The following is a 22,077-nucleotide window of genomic DNA, read 5'->3' on the forward strand; positions in this document are numbered from 1 at the left end:
CCTGGACAGAGAGATGGCTGGGAGATGGATTGGCAGATGTGGACCATTCACTTGGCCTCCTAGGTCGCCAGATTTAACCCCATTGGATTTTTACTTGTGGGGTTATGTGAAGAATATTGTCTACCAGGTTAAGATCAACGACCTTCAACACCCTAAAGCCCGCATAAGGGGCACTGTGGCTACAGTAACACCAACATGCTTCAAACAACGTGGAACAAGGTCTAATATTGTCCAGATATTTGTTGTGCCACCAAGGGAGTCCACAGAAATTTACTGAGAAAGTTATATACTCAGAAAAAACTCATAATTTCCCTTTGTAATTTTGTAACCCATAAATGTGTATAATAAATGCTTTCTGAGATATAATTATTTTATTTTGGATACCTTTCATCTGGACACACTGTATATATTTTACAGAACAGTGTATTTTTATTTTTATTGCTCGTTTTTTTCAAAGTAGTATACCTAGTTTTAGGTCCCTTAGCAGATAATGCTAGTGTAGAACATCTTTTTGTTTTTACACCGCATATACCATTTTCACAGTTCTGTTATAGATCCCATGTACATATAAAGAACATATCTCTTCCCTCCCCACACGCACGCACGCGCGCACACACACACACACACACAGGCGCATGCCTACCGCCTTTATTGTCAGTATGTGAAACAGCAACAGGAACATCCACAATAATGATGATGGCTGTGACTGGTGTAGCTCAGTGAGTGTAGTGACTGGCTCTGGGCCAATCAAGCTTCCTTCATTTTGGTACCGGGGGCTGTTTATGGGTAAAGTGGCTAGAATGTGAAACTTGCAACTCTTGCATAATAGAATTTGTGAATAAGTAAAATAATATGAGTAGTAATAATGCTGACGGTGGTAGTGGTAGTGATAGTAGTATTGATGGTAGTAATAATAGTGCTGGTAGTGGTAGTATCAACAGCAGTAGCAGAAATAGTAAAAACAGTAATAATAGTTCAGTAGGTAGTGATGTAAAACAATGAGCATTCACCCTTTAGTTGTGTCAGACATAGCACTAATGGCATACTCATGTGATAATTTGGAAGCATTAAAATAACAGCAATCAGAAATTGGTGTACAACAAGCTGCAGTTGTCACAATCAGCATGATGGTCCAGTGTTTCCAGAACTGTGGTAACTGTTAGCCTTGGTTCAGGAATGCTTGCAGCAGTCTAGACTCTACATGGGTGTGGAAGATAGTAGACACTAGTAGCAGTGTATAATGTATTAATGACGTTCAGTTTTACAGAATCTATTTACAGGGAACCCCTAGTCAACAGAATGAAAATTTGATGTTTCTAAGATCACTCTACTGTATTTTTAAGGTTGTGTATCCCTTTATTGCATGCTTAATGTAGTTACATTAATACTAATATGCCTGCATAATTTGCTTGGAAATGTACTTTGCCATTGTCCTGTTTTCTGTAACATCTTCATGCTGTCATGTGTAGTTCCTGAATATCTCACAGTCATATGTAATGTAAAATGTAACAGTGGTTACAAATTTACAGTAAATATTTTCTTAGTATATGCATCAGAAAAACATTTGTGTTTCCTATCCATCGCTTCTCCATATAATATTGGGTGTGTTGCTGTGTAATCTGGCGTAAGTTTGTCATTGTTTCAGATGAACATACTGCCTCCTCCTTCAGCGTCTAAGAGTAAGCGAGTAAGAAGCAGGCAGCAAGCAAAGCCACTTTGTTTGCTGCCTTCTTTTTGCCACCAATTTGGTTGTCTTAGTCATCAAGATGGAGGCTGTATGTTTGTCTGAAATGTCAGTGAGTGTCTGCTGACTACAAAATGTTACATCCCAAAAGATAGTACAGTACGTGATCGAGTGACTATAGACTGTGTTTGGATTGGTCAGCAGATTTCTTGTAATCTTAACTAGGTCGCGACTTCACTTTACAGATCCCTAACAAACAAACTAGTGTTCTCAGTTATGGCCTTCACAGTGCTGGTTGGTATCACTTTCCAATGGTGAATGTTCCTCTTCTCCTGAGCTCATGTTCTCATGGGCTGTCGGCCATCTCATACCAACCTCCTACTCTTTTGTCAAATGGCAGCTGGTCCTCATTATATATCCTCTGCACTGACTGCACAGAAAACACCTCTTCCAACAGTTCTTCTCTTGTTGTGTGATGTAGCTGTCAGAATGGACTGCATAGAAAACACTGCTTCCCACAGTTCCTTTATTGTTGCATGTGCAGTCATGCTGATGAGTTGTTTGCTGTGCTGTAACCTAGTAATGCCACTGTCTTCAGTTATAATGTTACACTACTTTTCATACGCACTGCCATGACATCACATCTGGCAGCACTATGTAAATTGTAATGAACTTATAAATTTTGCTTTGCCAGTGAATTTAGTTTTCTTGGAGTGTGGTCAGTCAAATGACTTTTCTTTTTCCTTGTCAGTTTTTTCCCTGTATTATTAAGAAATTATGAAACATGACAGACAGAATATAAATTTGGGATTTAAAAAACTGTTTTCTAATTTAAATGTGCTCAGTAAAAGAAGAATTTCATTCATACTTGTAATCATCCTCAAGGTAGGGTTTTAGGACATAAGGGTTATAATGGCCCATTGTTGAATTTTGTAAATTGAAAGAATTTCTGTAATTTTTGCATAGAATACTTGCCAGATATTTCTTCTACTGCATTATTTTGAAATTGATATACTGAACATTATTTTTATCTTTAAGAGCCAAGATGTGGTCCGCAGGCCATTTCCAGGAGATATAAAGAACAGAGGGCCTCCTCCACAACCTCCTCCAGCTACTCAGAAACCATCTATGCCTACAGTAAGAATATGTTTATAAAGTTTTCACAGTTTTCAGTACTTTTTAAGGTGGATGAAGTGTTTAATGGTTCATATCAAATAACATAAACAAGGAAGAACCCTCAGGAAGTTACAGTGTATTGATGTCTGCAGATTGTACAGAACTGCTCTTAAATTATATCTCATTTTTCCTTTCTAACCTCTGTGTTGATACAGCTTTGTTAAATGAACCAGTAGTGAAAGAAATACTTAGGGCAGTCAAAAAGTTCCCAGAATTCCTCTGCAGGTGGAGAACGAGTGATAAGATAGCGCATGCGCTGCTGTGGTGGGGAGCTCAGCATGTCTGCTTGCAGGCGCAACAGATCTGGACAGGTTGCAGTGTGCAATGTCGTTACTGTTCCGTTTGAATTAAACATGAGTGTTGGTCATTCGAAGCAATGTTGCAGTTCAAACAGCGTGTGAACATCAAGTTCATATGCAAATTGGGAAAATTTGCTTCAGGGATGCTATTGGCCCTGCAACAAGTTTATGGTGATACCGCACTAAAGAAATCCGCAGTTTACGATTGGTTTTCCCGGTTTAAGAATGGGCAGGAGACGTTAAGAGGATGACCAGCGCAGCGGGAGACCTTCGACATCCAGAACTGAAGAATGACCATCATGGAGTTGGAGCAAGAAGTTGGGACTGTTACTGGCCATTTCTACGTGCAAGTTTTGCAGAGGTTGCACAGTGCGGTTCGGAGGAAGCGGCGCTACAAGTGGCAGGGACAGTGGTTTCTGCATCATGATAATGCACCGAGCCACACATCGCTTGTTGTGCAGCAATTCCTTGCCGAGAAAAACATTCCTGTCATCACTCAACCACCGTACTCTCCGGATCTCACTCTGAGTGACTTTTGGCTGTTCCCTACTCTGAAAATGGGCCTCAAGGGGACACGTTTTGCAACCATGAAGGACATCAAATTGAATGCGACAGCTGAGCTCCAGAAGATTCCAAAAGAAGCCTTCCACCGCTGCTTCCAATAATGGCAGGATCAATGGAGCAAGCGTGTGCGCACGCAGGAGTCCTACTTTGAAGGTGATTAGGTAAGCATTGCCATATGTCCTACCATTAGAATGCTCTACCACCATTCCGGGAACTTTTTGACTGACCCTCGTAGTACTAACAGTATTTGCGGCAGACTTTTTAATATAGGTCTATTCAGAAACACATACACCTGCACATATGCATGTACACATGTGCAAAACTGAAGATTGTGATTGTAGTGGTAAAACACATTCCTTTTGTTTCAGAGTGCATCGGATTCAGTACTGACAGGCAGTGGCTCAGTTGGCCAAACTGGAAGTAGTAGTAGCATCAATAACCTTGATCATGTGAATAATCGAAGCTTCCTACATAGTGGTGGTCCTCCTTCACTTCCTAGCAAACCACCTGTAGGAGGTTATGGCAAGCCAAACTTGGCACCCAAGCCTCCTGGCATTGCACCAAATGCTGCCAACATCACTAGTAAACCGTCACCACCACCTAAGAAACAAGTCACAAATGGTACAGTGGGAAACACAAACCGACCTCCTGTGACTCGAGCACAGAGTATGCGTGTGCCACGGTCACCACCAGTTGCTCCACCTCAAGGTCTTCCTTTTCCACCATCAACTAAATATCTCGGGAATTACCGTGGAGGCAGCTCAGGTTTACCATCATTCCATCAATCCCAAGACTCATTACATCAGTATCGTTCTAATCCTCCACCACCTCCAAGAACTGCCACATTACCCTCAAACTTAAATCATCATGGAATAAAGTCAGCTGCACCGCAACCTCCCACTTCAACACCTCTGCCCTCCACTCCATGTTCAGGCCCTGTTAGATCTGGAATGGCATCTCCCCTGAGACCACCTGTGGCCCGACCACCGCCTCCACCTTTGCGGACATTAGGTGGAGGAGTTAACCCTCCACAGTGTCCACCACCACCACCTCCAACATCTGCACCACCACCTCCCCCACACAGGACTTCCCCTGCACCCCCATCATCCTCACTGCAGACAAGACTGGCTCCAGCAGTAAGTACAGTGAATTATCAGAATAGTTAGTTGAGAATAATGTGCTCATTAAATTGATAAGAGAATTTTATAAAATCCATAAAAAGTATTGATATCTAAATTGTAATTAGGAAGTATGAATGCAGCAGTATAGACTTGTTGTTTCCATTCATTTGGGGTGATGTATTTTAAGTGTGTCAGTATTTTTAATGTTATATCACAGACCATGTTAACATTTTTCTTACACATGTAACATTGTTTCATCATGTATGAATGTGATTTTGTCACGGCTAAATATTTGTTGTCTAAATGTTTTGAAGGATGTTATAAATATACTGTAGTGTTGTTACTGAGATATACCGTTGTACTGTTTCAATAACATTTTGTGTGTTAATTTTATGAAATCTTTAATATTTATTTAGAAGGTACTGTTGGTTCCTCGGAAGTCTAGCCGTGGTAGAGGGGTGATACCATCTCTCGCGGATGTCTTATCAGCTTATGTTAGCATGGGTACTGCCTGTTTGGAATGTAGCATCTTGGAGTGTGGTCAGGTGTATAGTACGTTGTGTTGCTCTGCAGGCAATGTTTTCCACTCAGAGTAGCTCTGAATGTCATCACAGCAAGCGTACAGCTTCGCTTGCTCCTCAACACCGTTCACCTTTCTGCACAGCTAAAGTTACGAGGCACTAACTATACTTATGAAGTATGTGATGTGAATCATTTGTAAGAGTGGGATGTTGGAATTTGATTGTGATCGTGCTTCTCAGGTGCCAAGTTCTGCTCCCCCTCCACCACCCGTTCGAAACACTTCAATACGAAATGGATCATCAATGTGTAGTGAACTAGAGGCCAGGTTTTCTGAGTATTTTCATTCAGTGCATGAATTTCCAACGCCACAACCCTTCCAAAGAGTGTGTAAAATTTACAACAGTAGAAATGGTAAGTTAACAGAAGAGAACATATTTATATTGTAGCTTTGAACATTAAAACCATAACTTTTAGGGCATTTTAATAACAACAAAAATGTACCAATTCAAGCAAAATGGAAGTCAGTAATACTGTGTTAATCTAATGAGATCATGAAAGGAGTAAAATGTGTGGTCACTGGTTGTAAATGCAAAAAGGTGTCTTGCAAAAAATGCAGTATTGTAGTTCTAAAACCATGAAACTTTCTTATACTGGACAGTCTACTTATAAATATTGTGCAGGAACAGTAATGCTCTTGTAGGAGAAAGAAATTTCATGAATATCTGTCCGTGTGAGTTCACCTGTTACGATGGATTTTACTTGACTAAGCCTTCAAAGTAGTTCCTCTTCACTGTCATACGTATGTGTTTGCTCTGCCACTTGTGGAAGCACTTAACTGCATTCTGTTTAATTACTACCAAAGTAGCCTCTTCACCTCTTCTGCCAACTGCAACGTGTGTTCCTTGATAGAAGCTTTCATTTTTGGAAAGAGATGGTGATGGGATGGTATAGATTGGATTGATCTGTCTCAGGATACGGACCAATGGAGGGCTCTTGTGAACATGATAATGAACCTTCGGGTTCCATAAAATGCTGGGAAATTCTTGAGTAGCTGCAGAATTGGTGGCTCCACAAGAAGGGCTGAGCTCCATGAGTGAGTGAGTAAGTAAGGAAGGTGTTAATCAGCAAGGGCTACGTCTGGTAAATAGAAAGTTATGGAAGTGCTGAGGTACCATTCTCCTGTACCAAAAGAGGTCAGTGTGCGGTGCAAAGGACATTTGCAGTGGATAACATCTTGATGAAGAACATCTCTTGGCATTGTCTTGTATCTTTCCAAAATGAAATTGTTGTGATGAATGACACCTTGTCTATTGTTATGATGGCTGGTAAAAAAGTTAACCACACTTTTAGATGTAGCATGCAAGTTCTAAAACTACAAACCATCCTGATATCAGATAGCCCACTTTATCATTTTCCCATACAGTTCTTTTGAGCAGGCATGCAAAAGCAAAAGTTATCCAAGGTGAGAGGCACAGTGTTGCATAGAAGTGTGAACATCCATAACCTGAGAAGAGACTAGTTATATTTCTCTTTGGGATTAAAAGTGTCTGATCAGATTATTTTATTGGCCGAACCACAATCCCTCTTGATACTGAAGCAGCCATATCATTTCAGTATAAAAGCATAAGTAGTGATACCTCACAGAAGAGCATGAAAAACCTGGGATGGACTAATTACAGCCCAATGGCTAAGTCTGCTCCAGTACCAGTGTTCGTTCTGGCCCATGTAGCTAGTTCAGAAGCTTATATGTAACATTTATGTATATATTGTATTTAAGCTTCCTGTAGGTGGTGGCAAAGGTTAGGGAAAGGCTGGCAATGAGTAAGCAAATTAAGCAAAAGAGTTCATATGGAGAGGTTCGGTCTCAAGAAATTAAATGATGAAGAGGATAAGGAACAGTATCATGTTGAAATTTCAAATAGGTTTGCAGCTTTGGAAGACTTGGACACTGAGGTGATTGTTAATAAAGCTTGGGAAACTGTTAGAGAGAATATCAAAATTTCTGCCAAGGAGAGTCTAGGTTATTATGAACTGAAGCAAGGATGGTGAGATTTATTAGAGCTAAGAACACTAGTCAAATTGCAGTGGTTACAGGATCCAAGTGAGATAAATGGGGATAATCTGAACAATATAAGGCGTGAAACCAGTAGGTATTTCGGGGATAAAAAGAGGGAATATATGAAAGACAGAAATGTTGAGCTTGCAACGAACAGTAAGAACAACATTAGAGACATGTATAGAGGAATAAATTACTTCAAGAGGGGTTACCAACCTAGAAGTAACTTGGTGAAGGATGAGAATGGCGATCTGCTTGCAGATTCCCACAGTATTTTGAATAGGTGAAAGAACTGCTTCTGTCAATTATTGAAGAATGTACCTAGGGTCAATGATGTTAGGCAGATAGAAATACATGCAGCTGAGTTGTTAGTACCTGATCCTAGACCTTTTAAGGTTCAAAGTGCTATTGCAAAATTACAAAAAAATCGCCAGGTAGTGATCATATTCCGGCAGAACTTATTCAAACAGGAGGTGAAATATTACGTTCTAAGATGCATAAGCTAATTACTTCTATTTGGCATAAGGAAGAATTGCCTGATCAGAGGAAGGAGTCTATTATTGTACCAGTTTACAAGAAGGGTGATGAAACTGACTGTAGTAATTACTGGGGGATCTCACTGCTATCAACCTCATACAAAGTATTTTCCTATATTCTTTCTTTCATACATAGTTGAAATTATTGGGGATCATCAATGTGAGTTTTGATGTAACAGATCAACTATGGATCAATTCTTTTGCATTTGTCAGATACTGTAGAAAAAATGGGAGTACATTGAGACAGTACATCAGCTATTCGTAGACTTCAAGAAAGCCTGTCAGTCAGTCAGGTGGGAAGTATTGTACAGCTTTCTGATAGAGTTTGGATACCCATGAAATTTGTCAGGCTGATTAAACCAAACATATGATAAAGTCTGTATAGGTAAACATTTGTCTGTTAATATTCCTATCTAGTATGGCCTAAAACAAGGAAATGCTCAACTTTGCTTTAGAATATACCATTAAGGAGGTTGAAGAAAACCAGGTGGGACTGAAATTAAATGGGCACATCAGCTGTTGGTCTATGCTGATGATGTGAATCTACTGGGTAACATAGATACCATAAAGAGAGACAGAGAAACTTTAATTGATAATAGTTAAGGAGGTTGGCCCATCTCGTCACCAATATGCAGGGCAAAAGATATGTAACAGATGGGAATGATTATAAGAAATCAAAACCTGATTCAGAAGGAAATTAAGAGGAGATTGAACTCTGGTAATGCTTGCTGTCGTTCAGTCCATACCCTTTTATCTTCTCTTCTACTGTCTAAAAACAAAATTAGAACACACAAAACTATAATTTTGCCTGTGGTTCTGTATGGGTGTGAAACTTGGTCTCTGACATTAAGGGAGGAACATAGAATGAGGGTGTTTGAGAACAGGGTGTTGAGGAGAATATTTGGACCAAATAGAGATGAAGTGACAGGAGGTTGGAGAAAACTGCATAATGAGGAGCATCATAACTTGTACTCTTCTGTAAGTATAATTAGAATGATCAAGTCAAGGAGGATGAGATGGGCAGGGCATGTAGCATGAGCGGGGAATAGGAGGAATGCATATAGGATATTATTGGGAAAGCTGGAAGGAAGGAGACCGCTGGGAAGACCAAGATGTAGGTTGGGTGGACAATATTAAAATAGATCTTAGAGAGAGAGAGGATGGGATGGTATGGATTGGAGTGACCTGGGTCTGGATAGGGACCGGTGGAGGGTTCTTGTGAACATGGTAATGAATCTTTGGGTTCCATAAAATGCTGGGAACGTTTTGAGTAGCTGCACAATTGGCACCTTCTCAAGAAGGGCTCATCTATGTGAGTGATATGAGTGTAGCATCCTGTTTCATTAATATATCTTTTATGTCACACATATTGCTGTCTTAATTGCAACTTATTATCTAGTCACCCTTCTTCCTGGGCATTATCAGGTGTCTTCTGTTTTGCTAAAATTGTTGCACTGTATGTCAAAATATCATATTGTGTGTGAGCGCAGCTTTTTCTAATTAAAATAAACTCACCTTAATGTAATTAATCAATCAGTGAGTTCAGTTGTCATATGGGAGTTGAGTTCTGCGAGGTAAGTTGAAGGGAGATGTTGCTGTAGTTCAGTTTTGGAGTATTAGCCAGCGTGCAACAGCATGACCACAGAAGCTGAAGAATCTCCATTGTTAAGATTTTTTTTTTGCTAGTGGGGTGGGACTAAGTCCCTTGTACTGCAGCCACTTCTGGCCTATTGTACCAACCCCAGATGGTAGGTGAGGGTGACTGTGGAGCAGTTGGTGGAATGAAGATTGGCAGGGAAAACGGAAGTACTCAGAGAAAACCTGCCCCATTGCCACTTTGTCCACCACAAATCCCACTTGACCAGACCCGGGATCGAACTCGGGCCACCACAGTGGGAAGCCAGCGACTAACTGCTTGAGCTATGGCACATTGTTAAGATTCGTTACAATGCAGTGACTAGTGAAGACACTGCAGACTGGAGAAGACTTTTCATGTCATGATTTGTGAAGTGTGAAAATCAGTGATAGTGTTGTAGTTATTTGTAGTTACCACCTGTGAGTGGTCAGTAAATCCAGTTGTCCACAACCCCGTCTGTAGTCACCCCTGAAGCCTAGCAATGTTGTTTAGCCTCAACGCTGGTTTGCTGAGATGTTATGCTACCATTTTGTGGATCACTTAATGTAGATCATCTGTCTTCTTAATGATCTCTGATTATCAGAAACTGATAATGCTTTACACCCTTTGCCAGTTTTGTAATATATTTATATACAATATTTACAGTATACTCGTAATGCAGCAATAAAAACTGAGTATTCTGTTTAGTGAAGCCTCATGTTCAGTGTATGTAAGCTGATGTACAGAGACAGTGCCTCAACAGATTTTGCTAGACTGAAAGAAGCAAGGTAAAGGAAACAGCATGAGGCAGACTTTTTCAAAATGTAACCACTGGTCCCTCCAAACTTGGTGCCATTTGTGTAGTGCTTTCAAGGTGTCAATTTATGTAAATATCTGCTTTGTTCCTCATTCATTTCTGCACATAACATAATCTGACATAAATTCGTTTCCTGGGTACAGTGTGTGGTATGTGCTGTTGAATTTCCATTTTTAGTCACGATATCATTTTATGCAGGACATGTTTTTAACTGGATTTAAATATGTGCTCTTCTAATGGTGCTCTTTTTTTTTGGGGGGGGGGTGAGACCCATTCTTCTAATTTGAAACAGGAAAGTGATGTACATGTGTGGGAACTACTGGAGTTGGGAAAAGTTACATGCAATATAATGTTTAGTATATTATGCTAGTTATACAAAAACCTCTTTAGGATATACTGAGAATGGGAATTGCTTCATTACACTATTAGTGCAGATGAGTTTTGTTGTTCATTGCAGCAAATAAAATTGTATTATAAAGAGGCATCACCTACCCGTGGTCCAGAGAAGTATGAAGAAAGTATTAAAATAAAGGGGACTCAGGGTTGAATTTGAATGTAATTATTTTGCATTTTTTGTACATTTATTCACTTTCCTTTCAGTAAAACAGCTGGTAACTTCTGCTGCGAAGCAGCAGGCCCCACAACCACCTATGCACATCCAGTTGAGCAGCAAGATGTACAGCAGCGATACATCCAATTGCTAGCAGCCTGAGGTACTTGGGATGTTTGATGTTTAACCCTACAAGTGCCAGTTTTAATCCCTACAGAGCCAAGCCATAACACTGCAAAGTCAAATCCAACAAAGATGCAGACCACTGATACAGTTTTCAACACACAGTCTTATCGTATACCACTCTGAAGAGAATTAATTGTGTGATATTTTAATATTTAAATTTTAATGATGGACAACCATGCAAGTGATCCCAGTTACATACAATACAAGTAATTATTTTCTAAAATTGTTGGAAGGGTTTTGGACACCCTTTACTAAAATAACCCCAAGCTGTATATGACCCAAAATTAAAAATGCACAAAATGGTGCTTATTATATTAGCAGCTTCTGTTCAAAAATTTGTTTTAGAATCTTTATTAACAATGATACTGCAATTCTTTCATTCTTGCTTGCTGTGATGTAACCGTTCTGAACCTTTGGTCCTCATGTCACTGCTTCCAGATGCTGAATCAGTGTTCCCATCGTCAGAAATATACTCACATTATAACTGACACTATTTTCTGTTTCTCCATGTTCAGTGTCAGTAGGCTGACTGCCTTCTTCCACATAATTCAGTTTTATCACTATCATTTGTGTTCTGAGAGTCTAATTTTGCTGGTAAGTAATGTGTACTGTATAAGAACTCAGAGAGAACTTGAAATGTATGGATTCGGTTACTTCTAGATATTTCTTAATTATGTAATTCAAATAAAATGTATCTAAATATCACATGCAGTCAAATATGGCAGTTTTTGAAAGCATCAAAATATTAAACTGGGGCACCACAGACAACTTCACCAGGTTGAAATTTTTTACACTTAACACTTGTAGGGTTAATAGATGTGGTGCTATAATATAGAGACTAGGGAACTGCAGGTAAATAAATTAAGCTTCGCAGATATGCTAATTGTAACTGTAGATGGGGTGAAATGTATTATTTATTCTGAAGTCTAGTAATTTTTTCAGGGTTGCAGAAATAACTAGGACTGTCAGCCAACATTTTTAATTAGTTAACTGTATATAATGTATTAATCAACCAGTTAATGAGTTACTTGGCTATTAGAAATGTAGTGGGTCAAAACAACTGATTTATTAATTGGTGAATAATAATGACATGGAAAATGATACTGAGAACATTACTTAAGGTATTTTACAGTTGGGTGGTGCAGAGACCTATGGGCAAGGCTTTGATGAGCACACCAATATTTTAAGTGACATTTTCCACTTCAAAGCTTGGAAATTAATGATATTAGATAAAATGTCTTGATTATTCAACAGTAAAATAATTAGGTTGGTTAATCAATTAACTATGACAGCTCTATTAATATAATTACTTTTAGTTTTGAATGGTCAAATTTGAAGTATTATGAACAATGGAAGGGCACTCTTAAGCTTAAAGTGTTCATTAAAATTTCACGATCTCTGTAAACATTTGTAACTGGGCATGAAGTGATGTTAAAGAAGTAACATTTATTTTCATATTGAATTCGGCTTCCAGAATGAAGAATCTTCAGAAGGAAGGAATACAGTTTCTGCAGAAACCCCAAAGAATACACAGTACATTACAAGGCAGTGTTGGTATTCCTGAATGCCGTGTGCATGCCTTTGTAAAAAGAAAGAGGATGTTGTTCACTAATCCAAACACAGTGTTTGTTTGCAAGTAAAGGCTGCATGTTACAATTGCCATTGTTTTATATACTGATACCAGATCTTAATTTTGAGGAAGTGTTCCAGTGTCTTGATTAGGCAGGAAGGAATTACAAAGTAAAAGATAGTTCGAAGAGTTCTATCTTCTGAGATAAAATGCCATATAGTCTGTTGAAAGTCAACAAGTGCTTCGAAGGAACGTGTTGCCTCCATCTTTAGGGTCAGAGAATAAGCCAAGCAAGAAACCAGCTTGAGAGTTCTGCTTGCTGCCTTCTTCACACTGGTTTCTTGCTTGGCTTAGTCATCGAACCTGAAGATGGAGATGACATATTCCTCCAAAATGTTTGTTGACATTCAGTGGTGTGTATGGCATTATATCCGAGAAGATAGAACTCTTCATAACCACTGTAGTGAGAACCTCAGTTCCTATGAAATATAGCTTCATGGACAGTAACAGTTCATGTTTCATCAGTAGCCTATTTGGTTAGGAACATTCACTAAACCCTTTCCATAGGTAGGAGGAACCTTCTAGTCTTTGTATTGCAGGGGATTCATGCAGTATAATTACTATACTTTCTGTGATTTTGAGCATCTGTTGAAAATAATCATATGAGAGACTAACATTCTCAGTTTGAGATACAGAATTTTGGAACATTTTGAGAATCAAGATAAGCATGAGAATTTTTCTGCAGTATACTTATTTTTTTACTGTAACAGTTTAAAAATTAGTCACTTTTTAAGTGTACTACTGTATTTACCCAGATGGAAAATGATTCCAAATATGGGATGACCTTGCATTAGGAAATGTGTCTGCACAAAAAAATAATTTTATGAATTAGTTTCATACTCTAACTATAAACATGTGCAAGAAAATAAATATTAGAAAGCATGTTATACTTGACATTTATTGAGAGTTTCCTTTGTGAAGTCGCTAGCCTTATGTTCAGCTTTACCAGTCTACTATGTACTTACTTACTTGTTCATGGAGCTGAGTCCTTCTTGAGTAGCTGCCAATTCTGCAGCTGCACAAGAATTTCCCAGCATTTTATGGAACCCGAAGGTTCATTACTGTGTTAGCAAGAGCCCTCCACTGGTCCCTATCCTGAGCCATATCAATGCAATCCATACCAGCCTATCCTATCTCTCTACTGTCCATTTTAATATTGTCCACCCACCTATGCCTTGGTCTACCCAGTGGTTTCTTTCCTTCTGGCTTTTCCACCAATATCCTATATGCATTTCTCGTCTCCCCCATTCATGCTACATGCCCTGCCCACCTCATCCTCCATGACTTGATCAGTCTAATTATACTTGGAGAAGGGTACAAGTTATGAATCACCTCATTATGCATTTTTATACCCTACTATGTACACCATCTTTTATCATCTTTCTCAACTTCTCTGTACACACAATTCCTGTTTGTCTTATACTCACTGCTCATATTTTCATCTTTGGTTTAAACATTCTCAACTACTTCTGCTCCCTGTTTATATTGCATAAGATATACAAGACTTTCTAAATCCTTTACTATTACTTCTAGACAGATCCATGGCAATGATGACTTGATTGAGTGGCACCACAGTTTTAGACTGGCATTATTGTGTTGGATGTTATCAGAACATGGTCCACTCTCATTCTTCTAGGTATGACCATACAGTCTGTGTTCTGTGTATAAATCACTTGTGACATCCAGCACTGAATGACCTTTATTGTATATAGCTCAAGCACTCATGTTTTCTCCGCAGTACTGTTGTTGTTTATGACAGCATATAATTTGTGGCATGATTTCCTGTTCCTGTTTCCGCCTTCTCAAGAATGACAAGGTGGCACACGTTTGGCCCCCGTCAAGAGAATGGATTTTTTTTGTGTGATTGAGTAACACTTGGCTTCCCAAGAGTGGTTGAGTGATGTGATGGTGTTGGTGGTGTTCTTGTTATTCTGGTTTATCACCATAATTCTTATTTTTGTTGTCATTATTATTGTTATCATCATTATTATCAACAGCAGTAGTAGTAATGGTGGTGGTTGTAGCAATGGCAGCAACATTTTGAAATAAGTTTGTGTGCGTGCACTTGAATGTGCGCTTGTACTCACAGCATAAGATATTGTCATATGTAGTTTGGTAAGTGTGATGAATATAATTGGTTCCGGATAGGATGGTTGGATTTATGAACACCTTCCTTTACAGTTACTGTTAATTACAGGCAATGCAGTGCTAACACTGATTTACTCACTTCACAGATCATAAAGACATGCTGTTAACTGGCATCAAATTTATAACAGAAACTATCACTTCAAATCACTGTGAAGTCTTGTTGTCATTTCTTCTTCAATCACCTTGAAATGCCGACGTAATTGTGTCTCCAGTCTCCATGGTTCTTGAGTCTATACTCTGTAGTCTCTCTAGTCTGATGGAGCTACAAGCGGACTCACGTTATTTAGCTACAACATGGACCATTGCACAGAAAGCACGGCCCCTGTCTTTGAAATGCTTCTGTTGAGGTTATCACGTGATAGCCATCCAACCAACAAGTTCATTGGCGTGCTTAACTGCTGATTCGCCCACTGAGAACACAGCTCCCGTTGTTGCGTGTTGGAACATGTTTATGAGGCCGTTGCCTAGCAGTGTGTCACAATATTAGTCATCATCATCTTCATAATCACTTTTTTTAAACTGGAGTACAATTGTAACATGATTTATGTCTGCAATATACAAACACATTCTGACTTCATCGCTTCAGTTACCAAGCTTATCTTCAGTGTGTAAGACTGTAAATTTTCCTGGTTGAAAATTAATGGCTGAAAGACAGCTGTGTTTCTGTTACAACTTATATGAAGACTGATGAATCCAAACTTGATTTTTGATATAGTATCTTAGTAAACCATCCAACTCAGTACTTGCTTAGAGGTCTGAAAGTGCTTGGTTAGGTTATGAGCACAGAAAAAGGTTGCCATGCAAGATAATTTTCTGCTTTGTTGTCTGGTAACCAAATGGGACACATCAGCTGTTGGTCTATGCCGATGATGTGAATCTACTGGGTGATAATGTAGATACCGTAAAGAATAAAACACAAACCTTAATTGACACAAGTAAAGTGGTTGGTCTAGAAGTAAAAACAGAGGAAAATAAGTATTGTTACTGTCTCGTCACCAAAATGCAGAGCAAAATCATGACATAAAGATAGGAAACAGATGTTTTGAAAATGTGGCACAGTTCAGATATTTGGGAACAACGATAACAGGTCGAAACCTGATTCAGGAAGAAATTAAGAGGAGATTGAACTCAGGTAATGCTAGCTATCATTCAGTCCATACCCTTTTATCTTCTCTTCTACTGTCTAAAAACAAAATTAGAATATACAAAACTATAATTTTGCCTGTGGTTCTGTATGGGTGTGAAACTTGGTCTCTGACATTAAGGGAGGAACATAGAATGAGGGTGTTTGAGAACAGGGTGTTGAGGAGAATATTTGGACCGAAGAGAGATGAAGTCACAGGAGGTTGGAGAAAACTGAATAATGGGGACCATCATAACTTGTACTCTTCTGCAAGTATAATTAGAATGATCAAGTCAAGGAGGATGAGATGGGCAGGGCATGTAGCATGAGCGGGGAATAGGAGGAATGCATATAGGATATTATTGGGAAAGCTGGAAGGAAGGAGACCGCTGGGAAGACCAAGATGTAGGTTGGGTGGACAATATTAAAATAGATCTTAGAGAGAGAGAGGATGGGATGGTATGGATTGGATAGATCTGGCTCAGGATAGGGACCAGTGGAGGGCTCTTGCGAACATGGTAATGAACCTTTGGGTTCCATAAAATGCTGGGGAATTCTTGAGTAGCTGCAGAATTGGCGGCTCTTCCAGAAGGGCTCAGCTCCATGAGTAAGTAAGTAAGTAAGTAAGTAAGTAAGTTGTTTGGTAACCTAATCTGTGTATGTATGTGTTCTTCAGCTGTCCAGGAAAACTGCATGGTCACATTTCTGAGTCATGCATATGGGTCATGTAACTGAGGCATATTTTGAAATAACCTCTTTTTCTCTCTAACCTTGTCATTTGTTTCATTTCCATAAAATCAGAGACATACAGTGTTATGTGATGTATTTTCTGTATTACTTCAAAGATTTTGTGTGAGAATGGAATTATGGCAGCAGCCTTTTGGTTCTGTTCCTAAATACATTCGTTGCTGTTGTTACGCCCTTATCTAAGTACATCTCCACATGCAAAATGAGAAGGGACAGTGCAGGCAGTATAACCTTTTGCTACAGGTTGAACAGCTAAGGGGTCAGAGTTTGAATCCCAGTTGGACAGGATTTTTCTTTTCACCATGTTGTTGAGGCTGGTTCTGGGACTCACCCAGCCTTCTGTCCAATGGTTACGAGGGGCTCTTTCCCTTGGGGTAAAGCAGCTGGGGTGCGAAGCTGACCACTCACCAACTAGTGCTGAGGTCAAGAATACGTGGATCTATACATCCACTTTGCCATACATCTTCATAGCATAGTGTATAATTAGTTAAGCACAGGTACAACTTCACTTGCAATGAAGCAAATTTCCTTTCAGTTCAGTTTTGTAAATTTTATAGTTGAAAACGACAACAGAAATGTCATCAACATTTTGTTAAGAAAGAAAGAATAAGAAGACATCAGGAGAACGGAGTCATATATTTACCTGCATGTGAGTGTTATAAACAATTAAGAGAGAGATTTGTTGTAAACAGTTCATTGTATGGTTTGTAACTACATCAGTATCAATTTTACAGAGTTATTTCAGTAGCAAGAAGCATCAGGCAAGCAATATCATTTGTGACCTGCAACAGTACATCCCAAATCTGATTCATCTTCAACTCAATCATATGTGTGATTTGTAGAGGTTATAGAGAGAACTTGTATTGAAGAGATGTAGCGAATTCTTTCTGGTATCAGCAACTGACAAGGCAAGTTTCATGCACACTGGTTCATTTAATGACAACACTCCTCTGTATAAGCAAATACTGTAGTTGTAGAATGTAAAATAATGTATAGCAACTATCCTGTGTCTGCCACAAAGCAAGTGATTGTGGCTTCCATTTTATAAAATCAGAAGGACTTCTGAAGTACTTCATTTTCTTTATGTAAGAGAATTCCTGCTCTTATTAGCCAAGTCATACTGTTGTGACTGTGACTACTTATTTCTGTAACAAGGTAGCAGCTAATAGTGTGAAGGAAATATGAGCTAATTGTTTCTTCCCTTCTGTTCAGTAGGTAGATGTAGCAAGTTCTTCCAAAATGTTGGTAACTGTCTAAAAGACTATAAGGTGTCATAATTTTTGCTGCTGTGAAAATCTGAAGTCTTGTATGAGATAATTGCATCTTATATTTTCCTTTTGACAGCTCACTTTTTTATATTGGAATCCAACTCAGAATCATCACGTCTGAGTTTTGAAATTTGTAGGTTCATAGGAGCCTGAGGTGTTCATATGCCAGTGGCTGTGATTATGGGGGATTCTTTCACTTAAATGAAAACTCACAAACTGTAAAGTCAGGCACAAAGATTTTGAAGTGTTTTGTGTGCATTGGTGCATGCGTGCACACCTGGTGTGATTCATGGTGAATATAGACAGTAAAGACTGATTGAAATATTATCAACTTGTTAAACAAGTCAATCACTTGAGTACATCAGTAAATGTATATTTTGTAGATTGTATCTGTTGGTAATTAACCACAGTATCAGATGTGTTTGAGTCACTGACTATGAAAACTGTATTCTTTTAGTGGAGGCATTTAAAAGCAACATTAGAACATAATAAATGATTTCCTTTAATGGTTGACATTTTAGTGTTGAGTAATTTAATTTTCATTATAGTTACGTTTAAGCACATTTCTTTTATTTTTTCAACTTATTTTTAACTTTATTAAAATGAATGTTCTTGATAACTACCCAAGTGGTTGATATTTGGTTACTACTTGCCAGTTACATGGCTTAATACCTTTGCATTTGTTAACATAATCACAGTAAGTTATGGTTTCTTTCATTGTATTGTTTGGGTACTGGCAGGCAGTTCCTTCTCTTATAGCCTGTTTCTAGATTATACTGTTTGCTAAATCAGAATTCAGACCAGTTCTTTTTTCCCCATTTGTAGAATAATAGTTGATTTTTATACAAAAAATTATTTAAAATCTGAATATTGTGGAGTAAAACTGTGTGAATACTGGCTGTATAAAGTGTTTTTCTTGTCAGTATTTGGGGACTATGGCAAATTGTGTAATTTGGTTAACTAATGTTGATTTTCAAAACCATAACTTTTTAAGAAGAAAAGGAAAGTTAATACATAATTTTCTGTCCTCTATGAGAGATAAGCTGTAATACAATGTTCTTATTTCTTAGAAGCATGCAAGCTTTTCTCAGGGCTGGATTTGTATGAAACAAAGGACATTCATGTCCTCTGTTTGAAGAGTTGTTTAAAATTTTGAAGTACAGTAATGTTGTTGAATTTAATTTCCTGTTCTGCAGTTGGAATTAAAAGGTCAGTTGTTCTGTACATGCAAAAATGAATTCCTACTATCAGTAGACATGTGCTTACATATTCAAGATATCTCATGTTATGAATATTTATAACATGATGGTATACCATTAAATAAAATTAAACTATTGAAGTAATGTGGTACTTTTGTTTGGGAACATAAAATTAGCCACGAATCCAACTTTGACATAAACATGTGGATTTGATGTTACCAGCTTGTAGTTGAATGAACTGTTAATGCTGTTACAAAATTTATTCTTTACTGTGTTGAACTGGGTTCACATTGCATTCTTGTTTCTCCAGGAATACCGTATGTAACAAAAACCTGACACCCAGTACCTTCTGTAAGTTTTTCCACTTCCAGGTAATGTTTATGGTCTGTTCAACAAGGAAAGTACCAGAAATTGCTACACAACATTAAACTTTATTTGTTTGTGTTTAAGGAAGAAGGTTGCATGAATATTATGCTGTTCTGCTTGCAAACACTGCTTTATAAAAAGCAACTGAATTTGGTGCACACAGTTATTGTGATTGATATAATAATTTATTACAGGGTCTATACCTAGGAATTAAATAATGGGATGGAATTCACTAACTATGAAGGATGGAACGTACATGCACATAAAAATTCTGCCAAAATTTGCTTTATTGCAGAGGGATAAATATTTCATTGCCTTAAGCTGCATCTTCAGTCCCTGGATTAAAAATTCTGTGGTAATATGCATTTGCAGTGTGAAAATACATGATGTCTTTATTTGGTATATGTTGCGAAATGTCGAATGCTTAATTTTCAGGCAAACTTAAACATGTTATGAGTGCAATGTTTGAGCTATATTGTATCATATAGATTAGAACCAGTTTAAGAACATCCAGTGATTCTGTGCCTATGGTCTCTTAACTTTAGAATGTTATATGTTAATAATGGCAAGTATAAAAACAGAATTTTGTAATTCAGGATCACTTACTACTTTTTAAGTGTTTCAGACACATGAACATGTTCTGTTAGCTAGGTACAGTAGGTTCAGTAAGGCATGAGCTATGGCCTTGAGATTTTCAGTAGTTTTGCCACTGTAACAGAGGCTGGTTAAGTGGGACGCAGTGGCTCAAGTGCTGTGGCTGAGATAACATCATGTGTTGAGTTACATTTCAATAATATTCCTTTATATGAAAAGTATGTGTTATATGTTGAAAGTTAGATGCCATTTGTTAAAGACTTCTTGTTAAAAAATTTGGTGTATTCAGGAACTGATTTACAGCAGACAGAATAAGACGTAATTAAAAAATCAAACTAGCTACTCAGGAATGAAAACTCCTTGAAGTACTGTGAAACCTTACAAGTAATAGTAGTTCTGGCACCCTGAAATGGTTATCTTAATTTCAGACATTGTTTTCTTTGAGGAGACTGTTTGGTATGCTGTAAATTACAAGAAAACAAGTTGTAACTGGTAACTGCTATAAGAAGAAACTTGAAATGAGAGAAAGAAACTGTCCCAGTAAATGTGTTGCTGGTGTGAAATCTCCTTGACTCTTTGATCGTAGTTAGGATGAAACAGGCTCTGTTGTTCTTTAACCTAGTCACTGTGGCCTTATTGCAGTCAAAGAGTAAATGGAATTACATGGAGAGACTAGTGCCTAACATTTGCACCTATGTAAATAGTACCTCTGTAAATATAATCTGTACAAAGAAAATCATGCCACTTATATAAATAAATATAATATATAATGTTCTGTACAATGCAGACTGTTTTTATTCCCTTCGTGTAATTTGAGAAGTGCAATAAATTGTTAATCTAATAACAATTTTGGTTGTAACTTCAAAAGTTGTAATAAAAAGTGGAACATCAAGTGCTCCCCCCCCCCCTGCTCAGAATGTAGCTGAAAAGGTGTTTGCTGGTTTAGAGCAACATGTCCTAACTTTGTCCTTCAAATTTCTGATTATGGAAAGAGCACAGAATTCTAGCACATAGAAATTGCTTTTGTTGGAAGTTTGTATTATCTGATACAACAAATATCTTGCTGTCAAAAGTACAATGTTCCCACCTTGTAACATCCATAAATTTACTTGGACATCTCCTGATGGGAAGGCACACAATCAGTTCAACCATATTTTGATAGATAGGCGGCATCCAAGTATACTTGATGTCCATCCAGGGCTGCAGATTGTGATACCGACCACTACCTGGAGGTGGCAAAGGTTAGGGAATGATGGGCAGTGAGCAAACAATGACAGAGTTCGTATGGAGAGGTTCAATCTCAAGAAATTAAACGAAGTAGAAGTTAAAGAGCAGTATCGTGTTGAAATCCCAAATAGGTTTGTGGCTTTGGAAAACTTAGACACAGGTGGATATTAATAAAGCTTGGGAAACTGTTAGAGAGAATATCAAAATGTCTGCCAAGGAGAGTCTGGGTTATTATAAACTGAAGAAGCAAGGATGGTGAGATTTATTAGAGCTAAGAACACAAGTCAAATTGCAGTGGTTACAGGAACCAAGTGAGATAAATGGGGATAATTTGAACAGTATAAGGCGTGAAACCAGTAGGTATTTTGGGGATAAAAAGAGGGAATATCTGAAAGACAGAAATGTTGAGCTTGCAGCAAACAGTAAGAACAACATTAGAGACATGTATAGAGGAATAAATTACTTCAAGAGGGGTTACCAACCTAGAAGTAACTTGGTGAAGGATGAGAATGGCGATCTGCTTGCAGATTCCCACAGTATTTTGAATAGGTGAAAGAACTGCTTCTGTAAACTATTGAAGAATGTACGTAGAGTCAGTGCTGTTAGGCAGATAGAAATACATGCAGCTGAGTTGTTAGTATCTGTTCAG

The 22,077-nt window shown here is 38.2% G+C and overlaps 1 protein-coding gene across 3 annotated transcripts in view; it reads left to right on the forward strand.

Moving 5' to 3' along the window:
• LOC111872547 (WAS/WASL-interacting protein family member 2) overlaps positions 1-12,876 on the forward strand; it is a 27,108-nt gene extending 14,232 nt beyond the window's left edge. For 2 of the 3 annotated variants that reach the window (XM_023866578.2, XM_023866580.2), the window contains 4 exons: positions 2,723-2,821; positions 4,092-4,859; positions 5,606-5,777; positions 10,991-12,876. In XM_023866578.2, coding sequence (XP_023722346.1) covers positions 2,723-2,821; positions 4,092-4,859; positions 5,606-5,777; positions 10,991-11,094 — 1,143 coding nt within the window. In that variant the 3' untranslated portion in view covers positions 11,095-12,876. The remainder of the gene's footprint in view (positions 1-2,722; positions 2,822-4,091; positions 4,860-5,605; positions 5,778-10,990) is intronic. The other variant, XM_023866579.2, reaches the window with a different exon arrangement.
• The last annotated feature ends 9,201 nt before the right edge of the window (positions 12,877-22,077 follow it).

Source organism: Cryptotermes secundus, unplaced genomic scaffold (genome assembly GCF_002891405.2).
Source record: "Cryptotermes secundus unplaced genomic scaffold, Csec_1.0 scaffold690, whole genome shotgun sequence".
NCBI classification, from domain to species: Eukaryota; Metazoa; Arthropoda; class Insecta; order Blattodea; family Kalotermitidae; genus Cryptotermes; species Cryptotermes secundus.